This window comes from Ipomoea nil, unplaced genomic scaffold (assembly GCF_001879475.1).
Source record: "Ipomoea nil cultivar Tokyo-kokei standard unplaced genomic scaffold, Asagao_1.1 scaffold1317, whole genome shotgun sequence".
In the NCBI taxonomy this organism is placed as follows: Eukaryota; Viridiplantae; Streptophyta; class Magnoliopsida; order Solanales; family Convolvulaceae; genus Ipomoea; species Ipomoea nil.
Window position 1 is genome coordinate 5,312,271 of NW_017617745.1, and position 12,805 is coordinate 5,325,075.

At 35.4% G+C, this 12,805-nt stretch overlaps 1 protein-coding gene across 2 annotated transcripts; it reads right to left on the minus strand.

Annotated features, from left to right (window-relative positions):
* Positions 1 to 837: 837 nt before the first annotated feature.
* On the minus strand, positions 838 to 12,312 carry LOC109185396 (ABC transporter B family member 10-like). Of its 2 annotated transcripts, none has more exons than XM_019335403.1 (12): positions 11,759 to 12,312; positions 10,779 to 10,833; positions 10,506 to 10,681; positions 7,060 to 7,260; positions 6,608 to 6,867; positions 5,920 to 6,466; positions 4,621 to 5,006; positions 3,024 to 3,466; positions 2,512 to 2,753; positions 2,171 to 2,418; positions 1,668 to 2,080; positions 838 to 1,581 (listed from the first exon to the last, which is right to left on the minus strand). In XM_019335403.1, the coding sequence occupies exons 1-12, from the start codon at positions 12,035 to 12,037 to the stop codon at positions 1,034 to 1,036; spliced, it is 3,798 nt and encodes a 1,265-aa protein (XP_019190948.1). In that variant the 5' UTR covers positions 12,038 to 12,312; the 3' UTR covers positions 838 to 1,033. The 2 variants fall into 2 exon arrangements, with proteins under 2 accessions (XP_019190948.1, XP_019190949.1); XM_019335404.1 differs by having other exon boundaries at positions 998 to 1,581; positions 3,024 to 3,460.
* Positions 12,313 to 12,805: the final 493 nt, after the last annotated feature.

Genomic DNA, 12,805 nt, shown 5'->3' on the forward strand with positions numbered 1-12,805 from the left:
CAATTATTATGAGATACTTTGAGCAAACTTTAAGTGACTAAAATGTTAATTTAATTTAGGAAAAGAGTCAAATACGTTCATTAATTTTACATCAAAAGTCAATTAGGTACCTAAACTTTTAAAATGTGCAATTAAACCATCAAACATGTCAAATTGAAGCAATGAGGCCCAAAAACAAGTAAATGGCCTATTATTACAGGTCATTTCAGTTCATGCGAAAATCCGACAAAAATCCGGCGAAATTCATGCGAAAATCCGACGATCAGCGACAATTCAACCGTCGCTGGTCGCCTTCTCTAGGAGTAAGCCACCAGATCTGGTCGCCTTCTCCAGGAAAAACACAACAACCAACGAAATCATCACCGTACTCTCTGGATCAACTGTAGATGAGACCATATATGCATCACTTGGAACATTCATGTAAAATAGGTTTAGTTCCTCCCTCTAAGCAAATTATATCATAGACCACAATCTACCTTATATTATGAACCACTGAACCCTTGTCCAAAAATAACCTTCAGATTATATATCTACAGTTAGTATATTATGTACTTGTATTTAACAGTTTATGTGCATGTAAATAAATTAAAGGCAAATAACATGTTAACTACATATATAAAATGGTAACTAAGACATATAAACTATTAACGACATTATGTGTTTACAGTTACCATTTTATGTACCTGTAGTTACCATTTTATGTGTTTGTAGTTAAACATGTTATGCGTCTCCAATTTCTTTACAGACACGTCAACGGTTAACTGCAGGTACATAATATATTAACTGCAGACATATAATTTTTGGACTAGGATCCAAAATGCAAGATGGACCCTGGCGGTATAACAATTGTTCCCTCTAATACCTAGTGGTATACCTACTGAATTTTATTATGAAAGTAAAAACAGAAAGATCACACTCAACAAGGAACACTAATTTGCAGTTACAAATCAGTAATTGTATAACAAAAAAATTTAATTATATTTTTATGGAGAGGATATACATTGAATTATGCATCCCAATTCCCAAATAACTTCTAACATTGTTGTTGATGCTGCTGTAAGTTAATGAGCTTATAATATGCTCCATCCCTGTTCTCTATGAGTGTAGAATGAGTCCCCTGCTCTATTATCTTCCCATCTTGTAACACACATATTTGGTCAGCATTTTTTATGGTAGATAATCTATGTGCCACAACAACAGATGTTCTGCTCTTCATCAGCCTGTCGAGAGCTTGTTGGACGATTCGCTCTGACTCGACGTCGAGTGCACTAGTGGCTTCGTCCAATAGCAAGATTTCGGGGTTCTTTAGGACGGCTCGGGCTATGGCTACTCGCTGCTTCTGCCCGCCAGAAAGCTGCACGCCTCGCTCTCCTACCTTGGTCGAGTAGCCCTCGGGGAGAGCACTAATGAAACTATGCGCATTGGCTAGCTTTGCGGCTTCTATCACTTCTGACTCGGTTGCTCCCTCTTTGCCATAGAGGATGTTTTCGTAGATCGATGTGGCGAAAAGGGCAGGTTCTTGTTGGACAAGTCCAATGTGCTTCCTTAGAGACTTGAGCTTTAGGTTCTTGATATCTTTACCTGTATCGATTTAAGTAAAAGTTTTAGTTGAAACAGAACACATCGAATCTGACAGTTCTTCCTGAATTTAGGTCGAAAATACTAACCATCAATCATGACTTTCCCGGATATTGGATCATAAAACCTCAAAATGAGAGAGATAACCGAACTTTTACCAGAACCACTCTGCCCGACTAACGCCATGCTCTTGCCCGGGCGCACTCTCATGTTGAAATCTTTGAAAATCGGAGTATCAGGCCGGGAAGGGTAGCTAAACTCCACATCCCTGAGCTCAATTGTGCCTTCCACTTTTATCAACTCCTCCCCCACATCAGCTAAGATCTCTGTCTTGCGATCTAGTACTTCAAACACGGATGCCACCATTTGGTTTCCTTTTATGAGGTCGGGCGCCATTGCCAGGGTCTCTCCCATGGCCAAAGCCGTTACAATCAGAACCATAAACGCCTTCATCACAGATTGAAAGCTCGAAATCTCCTTTCCCATCAAAATAGAACCATACCTACATTACAGTAAGTAGTTCAAAAACTTACATTATATATAAGGCCATTGGTTAGACTAGCTAATTGATTCACCCTGCAACGTAACATACCATAAAGCAAGAGCATAGGACGAGAAGATGAAAAACTGAGCCACCCCATAAAGAATCCCAGCAACCTGACCGCGATAAAATGAACTCTTCGAGGGCTCCACAAGTTCGTGAGCGTATTGATCAAGAACCTTCTCCTCGGAACAGAAAGCTGCAACGGTTCGAATGTTACTCACAGCCTCACCAGCAAACATATTAGCTTTCAGATAGGCTTTGCTCAAGTTCCCACCAAAGCCCTTCATAAAGAGTTTCTGAAACAAAAATAACAGCTAATCAGTCACATGTTTATACATGTTTTTTGGTCAGTTTATGGCTGCTGAATAATTAAGATGAAACTAACAAACCTCACTGATGTGGCCAGAGACGATAAGAGGATACATTGCCAGGACTACAAGGGTTAGCCTCCAGTTCAAGATAAAAGCAATGATGAAAGAAGTGACCACCAAGCCTACATTTTGTAACAGAATACTGGACCGATCAACAACCACGGTTCGCAATAGAGTCGCATCGCTTTCTAAGCGTGAAGCTAACATAGAACTCGTGTTGTCCATCACATCGAACCATCCTATCTCGTTTTTTAGCATAGCTGCACATACAAGAACGAAACACAGCATCAACAAAAGTTGCAATTAAACTCATAAACATGTTATTTTTGAGCACTGAAATCCAAAAACCATTTGGTGACCAGTAATTACATCCAAGTCACTAAGGTTCCCCCAAGCCTCCAACCAATTTTCGGGTCAAACAGTCACCAGTTGCATTTGGAGAAGGCATATCAACTGGTGCCTTCTCCAAACGTGACTGGCCACCTTTTGACAGAACCCTAGTGACCTGCAATTACAGGTATAACAATTACCTGAAAACATCTTCTCTCGAACGCGAAGTGTGAGCCTCTCGCCCATGATTCCGAAGCAACAATGAGCAATGGCATGAACATTGATAGTTATAAAGGCACCACCACAGAAGAGTAAGCAAATCTTCTTCACTTCTCGGCGAGTTGTGTCCCAATCCATGTAGTAAGATACCAGTGCTTGAGTTACCCCAAGGGCAAACAGTGGCATCTGAGCTCCAGCAATAAATACACAAATAGTCCCAATAACTCCATAGTACCAGTCAGGACCAATCATAGTATACAATCTTTTTGGAGAAACCCGAGTTGCTTTATCATCATCTTCTTCGCTATTATCACCAACTTTACTAGCTGATTTATCAGAGCGAAAACTAGCACCATGACTTCTCGTTGATGTTCGGGATAATTCTCGCGAATACCTTATACTTCCTTCACGAGAATACCTGCCACTATGGAGATCAAATTAAGGTAATTGAAGAAAAAAATGCACATATTGCATATGGATTATATTGCTTCTGTTGAAATGGGAGAAACTAACATTAATAAACAAATAAAGAATTCCAATAACAATAGAATAACGGTCTATGGAAGTTAATTAATGTGTATGCTTCTAGTTGTGAGTGAATTAGCCAAAAAAACAAGACATACGTTTCATGAATGCCCACAAGAAAGAAGCAATTGAACTGTAACAATACATTTCTTCAACATTTTCCAAGGTCCATTACAAGATGGTTTATGATATAGGGGTGTTTGGCAAATGGCTGATAGCTGATTAAGTTAGCTAATAGCTTATTGGATTAACTGGTTGAACCATCTGATAGTAGTAGTTAGTTGTAAAAAAATGTTTGGTAAACACTGCTGGAAATTAAGGAATTTCGGACCACCTGAAAGTGATTTTAAATCAAGTTGACAGCTTTTGGTGTCCAGAAAAACCTTTGTTGCTATTTTCGACCACTTTTTGCTTTCGACTTGATTTAAGATCACTTTTCATGTGGTCGGAAATTCCATAAGATCATAAACATATTGTGCTAATTTATTAAATCTATAACAATGTAGTATAGAGTATTTGTTTATACATACTTTCTTAACATATTGAAGCAAAGAGTCAATGCTCCCCACGGGAGTTCGAACCTGTAACCTCTCCAGTTATACCGCTCGACCACAAGGGTCTTTGGCATTATTATTATTATTATTATTATTATTATTATTATTATTATTATTATGGATTTCATGGATGAGTAAAATCAAAAATAAAGAAAAAATTATTATTTTTGTTACAAAAACCAAAAAAAAAAAGGGGGTGGGTGGGGGGGGGGGGGGTTGCAAAGCAGAGGAACAACAATATGTATAAATGTTAGGGATGATAGGGGTAAAATGGTCATTTCATAATTAAGGTCAATCAGCTAATTTAAAACTCTACCCTCCTTAGCTTTTCAAATTTTAGTTTATTGACACAATAAATTAATACAATAAATCATTTTACCAAACATTTAAAATAGCTTATTGACCAGTTAAACCAACAAAACTTAATCAAATGTGTTAAAATTGACCTTATCAGCTATATTACCAAACAGGACATGTTTGCATGATGTAGAAGTGGTACCTGATAGGTTGTCCCATATTATTATGAGCACGAGAGGGAAGGCGGTCCAATGAACCTGCGGCCTCTTGAAGTTGAACAAGAGATGCATAGGCACCATTTGGTTTTGATATGAGCTCCTCATGGCAGCCAATTTCTACTATGTTCCCACTTTGAACAACAGCTATGACATCAGCATTTCTAATGGTGGAGAGATTATGAGCCACAATAATAGTTGTCCGCCCCACCATCACACGATCAAGAGCCTCCTGCACACTCTTCTCGGATTCAGCATCAAGTGCACTTGTGGCTTCGTCTAACAAAAGTATCGAAGGGTTCTTCACTATTGCACGAGAGATTGCAATTCTTTGCTTTTGTCCTCCAGATAATTGTACCCCTCTCTCACCCACCTGCAAATGGATATATATATGTATATGATATACAACACAACTTAATTAAAGCTCCATCACATTGCATATTTGTGTTGCTAGGCATTTCACATATTTATTCAGGCTACTCAACATTTATAATATGTGTGGTGAATTCACAATGGCGTGTTCAGCAAATACTTATTAGCTTATTGAATTAGCCGAAACCAGCTTGGTTAGTTGGAGTGGTCGTGTTCCCTAAGAGAGGTCGGAAGTTCAAACCACTCTAGTATGAAAAAAATCAATCTGACCATCATTTTGTCCTTTAATTGGGCCGGCTAGGTGCGAACAGGAATTAGTTTGAGTATGGTACAGGTTTAAAGGTGCCTCCTACAATTGAGCCGGCTAGGTGCGAACAAGGATTAGTATGAGTATGGTACAGGCTTAAAGTGCCTCCTACAATTAGGACTAGCTATGCTCAAAACACCTCGTGGTCTGACAAAAAAAAAAAATTAGCCAATAGCTGTTCGCGAATTATGTTAGCGGGTTTGATCCGCTAATAGCACAGGCCGGACTGTTGAACCTATTTGCACAACCCCCTAGTTTAAACAAAAAAAAAAAAAAAAAAAAAAGTACCTATTTGCACAACCCATAGTTTAAACCAATATATATATATATATATATATATATATATATATATATATATATTATTGGCGGTGTTTTGAGAAAAATAATTTATTGTCTCAAAAACTGATAAAAAGTACTGCTTTTAGTCACGTTTTAAATTTTAACGTTTTGAAGCAATAAATGGTTACAAAAAACTTATTAATCAAACACTCATGTTTACTGTTTGACCATGTCAAACCAACCAAAATTGGTTGATTAGCTATGTTACCAAACTAAGGCTAATAATTTCACAGGTTGAAATTTGGGGAATTTGAAATGCCTACTATACCTGAGTTTCAAACCTGTCAGGGAGGTTGTTGATGAAGGTGATTGCCCCAGAAAGTTTTGTGGCATGTGCAATTTCATCAGGGGTAGCATCCTCTTTTCCATACAGAATATTCTCCCTTATGGTTGTGGCAAAAAGGGCAGGTTCTTGATTAACCAATCCAATTTGTTGCCTAAGCCACTTGACCTCAAGTTCACTGCTCTCAACTCCATCCAATAGTATCTGCCCAGAATTAGGCTCATAGAACCGTTCAATCAAGGACACAACAGTGCTCTTCCCTGATCCACTCCCTCCTACTAGGGCTACAATCTTCCCCGGGGGGATATCGAGACACAGCTTGTCAAAGATCAACACATCCGGGCGAGATGGGTAACTAAAACACACATCCTTGAATTCGATGTGCCCGTCTAGTTGATTCAGTTTCCTTCCTCCGCTCCTTGAGCTGTTGGTTTTGTTTGCTGTGTTTCTCTCGATCATCTCGAATATGGGATAAGCAGCCGCCTTCGCTCGGATAAAAGCTGAAACATCCGGTGCTGCCTGCCCCAGTGACCTGCAATTAGAAGTCAATGGAAAAGATCAGTCTAACTCATGACTTTATAAACTCATATGTTATTTTTTTTTTTATTGTTTTGTGGGGGGGGGGGGCGGTGGGGGGGGGGGGTGGGGGGAGGGGAGAGAAATGGATACATACAGGCCAGCAATGACAACATTAAGCATGGTGGTAAAAGAGTCCCCTCCATTGGCAATGTTCTTATGGACAACTATGCTAGTGAACCACACAAGCAAGGACCAAGAAAGGAAAAGGACACAATGCAAGGTGCCCAATCCGAGCCCTTTGGCTAGCCCTGCCTTCTTTCCATATTTGTATGTGTTCAGTAATGCCTCTGTGTATGACTTCACCGCCTTCTCTTCTCCGGTAAACGCTTGCACTGTTCTGACATTACCGACCACCTGAGGTATAGGAGATTTCAGTCGTAACAAAAAGCACATAAATGTGCAATCCAACTATCAATTTAGACTTTTTTTGAAATAGAGTATCAGAGCTAATAACCCACTTCTGTCAGGAAACGTGTTGAGCATACAACCCTTTTTATTGTAATGAGCCTCATACTTTAATTGAAACGGAACACATGCTTCAATTACCTCTTGGGCGATTTCACCGGCTCTAACATAGGACTTGCGAACTCTGGCGATTAGGCCGGTGGCGACGAAGGCGTAGACTCCGCCGGCGAGAGCTATGAGGGGGACAATGGAGAGGGTGACCAAGCTGATTTGCCACAACCTTATGAAACCTATTGTGAATCCTGCTATGAACCTGCTTATGTAGTGCATGAAATTTCCCACCTGAACATACACACTCCAATATATTATTATTTCTTCAGCTACAACTCCAACATATGTATTATTGGAATTCACTGAAATAACACAACATCAACAACTCTACTCTACTAATTAACCTAAATCCATATCTAGTTTTACACAAAAAGAAGAATAATATGGGGTGTTTGTCAATTAGCTTGTTAGATTATAGCGGGTTGAGTTAACTGGTTCAATAATGTGTTTGATAAATTAGTTGTTTACTCTAATGAGTTGATTACATCTAAAATGACCTTGACATTGATAATAACAACAATACACAACACAAACAAAATCAATAAAAAAGACGAAGGAGAAAGAGGAGCTCAATGCCCCTCTTTCTATGAAAGAGTTGCCCATCCGATTCCCACACTAGATGTGCAACCAAAAGTGGCCTTTGACTCATTAAAATGTTGCAATTAAATTCTTTTTTAAGAGGGGCAATTTTGGGGCGTTTTGGATTCCAGCGTGGAGCAAAATGAAGCTCCAAAACGATAAGTTACCAAATAATTCAAATGGCATTTTGCCCAGTAAAATGTCAAAAATGATTGATCAGACATTTACCAAACACTCTTTTTAATTTTTTTTGAACGCTACTGACTCTATTACAATGTAATATCTATTCTTAACTACTTTCTCAACCTACTGAAGCACAAAGAGCCAATAACACCTCCACTGAGACTCGAACTCATAACCTCCCATATGAACACTCCCTTAAATTTAGTTGATGTTATATTTTAAATTGTGTTGCATAATTTACTTAAATATCTTCAATATAAATTAATTAATTAATTAATTAATTAATTAAAATAATATATGCACATATAACTGTACACTATTTTATATGTGTATAAATATATTATTGTTATTAATATTTTATTTATTAGTATATATAAGGGGTAGCTGATAAGGACAAAATTGAAATATTAAAATGTAATGTAATAATATAATACTTAATAAGATGAAGCCATGAAGGTAATGTAATTACCTCTAACGTTACTCAAAAAATCCTACATAGAGGTTGAGGTAATCACATAACTTAAACATACAATATTATACGACATTATCATACTTACATTAATAAAATAATGTTACATATCATACTTTTCAACCAAAGCAAATATATATATATATATATATATATATATATATATATATATATATATATATATATATATATATATATAATAACCTATTTATGGTATTTTTAATAAAAGAGAGTTTTATTTATAATATTACATGCTATGCATTGTGATTTACCGTTTATAAAAAAAGAAATTGAAAAAATTAATTAAAGAAATATTTCAATTAATTTGAGAATAAGACAACTAAAACATTATAAATATTTCAGAAAAAGTTATTATTTATTTAATAATAATTTATTATTCGTAATAAATTTATTACATTATAAAAAAATAATTATAAATATATTTGGATATTGCTTAGTAAAACACTAATTAACAAATAATTTTAAGAAAGAAAACAACATCTTTGTTAGAGAATAAACTTGTGATTTTCTACCTTTTTATGTCATATGCCTTTTGCTACTAATAAGAATGCTTTTGTAAAAACAATGTTAAACCAATAAGCAACTAATGAATTGAAGAATGTTCAAATGTTGGCATGCATTCATTCATGCAATAAATATGAGAGACAAAATAACGTGTATCTATTTAATTTCCCAAATTCTTTTGAATGCTACTGATAATTTCCCAAATTCTAGGTAAGAATGTCAGGATTTTTTTTTATTTGAAAATAGAATGTCAGGATTTTAATTTTTAAAATATTCAAATTTCAATCTGCAAAGCTGCAATTCAATCAATTCTCCATTGCAGACAAAGAAATTGCAATACATGACCATGACTCCATGTCTCTATAGAGTATAGACCAACTAGCCTACATATAACATTGGCATGTCACCAAAGCAACACACGCACCCACATATATAAGAAGTAATCTTAACTTACGAAATGCGTACTGCTAAAAGATTACACAGCAACAACTACATGATTGTATCATTACGGTTGCCAGACATATCTGAAACACCTTGCAGTGCAATTGTATCTGGATGCGATACAATCATATAATAAGTGCGGTACAATCCTTTAAAAGTTTGCAGGCTCACACGTTAAGGTCAATTCTTTTATATATATATATATATATATATATATATATATATATATATATATATATATATATATATATATATATATTAAGGATCAAATGAGAACCATGCCATAGATAAGAATGTAAAAAATGTATGAATAATTGAATACACATAATCTACTTCAGGACAAATTGTGTGTGTAGAGAATCAAACTGTGTGCATTTATGTAATAATTCACAAGTTCTCATTTAAGGAATGATTCTCATTTGAACGCAACCCTATATATAAAGTTAACGATCAATGGACCACCATGTCTATTTTTGTATTATAATTTCTTCCATTTATTTATGTTTAAAAAATTGCACTACTTTTAACTGATTTGTGCGTGTGTATCATGTTTCAGGTAGTCACTAAGTTTATAAATTATTTAACAATTATTAAATTAAAAGATGAAATTTGTAAAAATTTAAAAAAGATGAATTATATTTATAACTCAAAAAGACCAAACTTTATGGGCATCAAATTGAGTGTGCCCATTTTATTAATTCATTCTTGGGTATAAACTCTCACAGACCACAGCCAGTTAACTGATCCAGCTACCCAACAATAAAGATAATTGGTTCACCATAAATGCTGCATTTACTATTTCGACCTCTACTCTTCAATGGGGAGGGGAAAAAAAAAAAAAAAAGAACTAAAATAATTCCAGACATAATCCAACCAAATTGGTGAGGCTATTAATTTAGTAACACAAGGTTTTACATTTGACTCTCGGTAGGAATGACCTATTGATTTTCATAATTTCAGCTGGTCAATTATGAACAACGTAGATTGATTTATCTCATTGTGGTTTTTTGTCGAGTAGGATCACAAGATGAATTTACCTAGTATACAACTTCGGATAGTGGCTACGAATTTCTCTCGTCATCAAAAAAATAATTGCAAGCTATGGGCTATGGCTCTTTTTTTGTGCAAAAAATGTATAAACTAAGCTTAATTTATAATGTTAGTATACTTGATGCATATATAGGAAAAAAATTATCTTCTCAAATTTTCTGTCTGGTCGAGGTGTGGGGGTTTTTGGATTCGAGGATTTAACCTTTTAGGAGAATGAAAAAAAATGTACCTTCTCAGAGATGGCATCTTGAACTACAATAATGTCAGTAGTAATTGCAGAAATGACTTCTCCAGTTGAAGCTTCAGTATCAAAAAGACTAATGTCTTGATTCAACATAGACCTCAAATATGCCATTCTCATCTTCGCCGCTTGCCTCTCTCCGGTGTGCATCCAACATGCCACCTCTATTATTTTCAAATCACAATTACTATATACTCTTTTTTTATTTAATTAATATTATATCTATAATGCAAACAAAAGAAAAATAATTTTAATTCATACCTGTCCATGATGAAAAGAGTATGACGATACTTAAGTAAACAAAATCCAAGGAGTACTGCAATTACAAACAAAATGAAAATTTTAAGAGTAAAATATATAAGATTAAAATGTTATACAAAAAATTATTGGGTTTAATGAGAAATTAGTAGTGAATATCTAATGTCGATGAAAGTTTTAAATAATTTGGAAAACTAGATCTTGTAATTGAAGCATGTATTTGATTTATCTGAACTAAAAAACTAAGTTCATTTCAAAAAAAAAAAAACTAAGTTCATAGTTGGATTGCACATCTATGTTTATATATTATATGTCCAATAGCCAACTACTATATATGTAGTATGATAATAGACACTTCTTTATCATTCCATATGGGTGATCATATGATCGAATTCGGTGGTGGAAACATTGATTCTTAATTGGGTTGAAGAAGATTGAGAAAGTACAGAACTAATACTAGACTATAAAGAATCGTGAGCTTATGTATTGTAAATATATGAGTTAATACCTAATTCAGTCATCGACTACAGTAGTTTTTTTAGATTTAGTTCTAAAGGACTTTTGGTATTTAATTAGGTCATCAACTTTGATAATTTTACCTAATTGAGTCTTCAGTTGTTAGAATCAAAGACTCAATTGTGAAAAATCAGTACAGTCGAGATTTAAATTGGATAAAATCACTATAGTCCAGGACTAACTTGAGTAAAACTATTATAATTAAAGACTAAATTAGGTATTAATTAATAGATGCGAACTTACCAAGTTTTTTTTTTTTTTTTTTTGAAAGGAAATTTAAAACATCTTATTAAATGATAGAAGTAATATAAGTAGGAACAGAGTCCAACCAAATAGTAGAAGTTATTTTAACATAAGACTCAATTGAAAAAAATCATCTAGTACAAAAGGTGGTTTAGGACTAAACCCAGAAAAATTAAACCAGTATAGTGGAAGAGTAAAGTAGGTATTAACTCATAAATTTTTACCTTGGCAACTTTATGGGAAGCTTCTGCCGGGAAAAGAAAAGCCTCCCCAATCACATCTATAATTTTGCCGAAGAAAACAAAGAAGACAGGGACAGAAGCCCCATGCACACAGGCGCCAACAAATCCGACAAACATCAGAACATAGTCCACACCATCGGCGAAGGAGAACAGTTTCATTAATGACACTTTCTTAACTGCTTTCCTCCTCTCATTTTCCTCCTCCTCCTCCTTCTCCGCCGGCGGTTTCTCGCCGCCGGGAAACGCTCTCCGGTTGTCCATTTAGAGCAAAGAAAGATTACAGGTATGATAGACGGCCGGGGTTACAGGATAATCGAAGATAAATATAATGGCTAAGTAGATGAGATGATGATATATAGTTGTGGTAAGCCGTGAGGTAAGGTTTGTTGACTAAAGACGACAAGTGAGATGGGGTCTGGAAGAGTGGCGGTTGTTAGTCGAATAGTCGCCGGAGAAGATCAGAGAGGTAGAATATATATATATAATCGTCGTCTTTTTTGGTATAGTTTGGTCGATCACGGTTGTGGGTTATGCAGTGGTTTGTTGCTGCTATTAATATACATGTGATGGAGAGGAAGATAGGACTGTTTCTTTGGGCGCGTTAATTGCAACGGGACAGGAGCCTGAACCAGCTCATAATTTGTTGATTTTGTTCCCCTCACATCTTAGCCAATGACGTTATTGTCTAGTGGCACGAATTAAAGTGACTCTCCTAAATGAGAGTTAGATATTCTCGCTTTTATGTTCAATAGGTTGGGAAAGTAGTTATACATGGAACGTATACAATATCACCGCTTTTGTGCTTCAATAGGTTGAGAAAACAGAACAGATACTACATTTGTAACGAGTCTGTAACAAATACTACCTTATAATAGAGTCAATAGTACTCAGAAAAAAAATATTATAATATTTCTTACTTTATATTTAATTAAAATAGAATACTTGCTATTTTTGATGTTGAGTTACTTGAGTATGGTGGCGTGTTCTCCTCGTCATTAAAAATAAATGTTTTTACCCCTACTTTATTCC

Excerpts from the sequence above, each read along its gene's own strand:
- LOC109185396 (XM_019335403.1), bottom strand. The coding sequence starts at position 12,037 with ATGGACAACCGGAGAGCGTTTCCCGGCGGCGAGAAACCGCCGGCGGAG. Across the intron at positions 10,682-10,778 it reads ACTCTTTTCATCATGGACAG|AGGTGGCATGTTGGATGCAC; the intron begins GTATGAATTAAA and ends TGAAAATAATAG. Across the intron at positions 6,868-7,059 it reads CCGGTGAAATCGCCCAAGAG|GTGGTCGGTAATGTCAGAAC; the intron begins GTAATTGAAGCA and ends CCTATACCTCAG.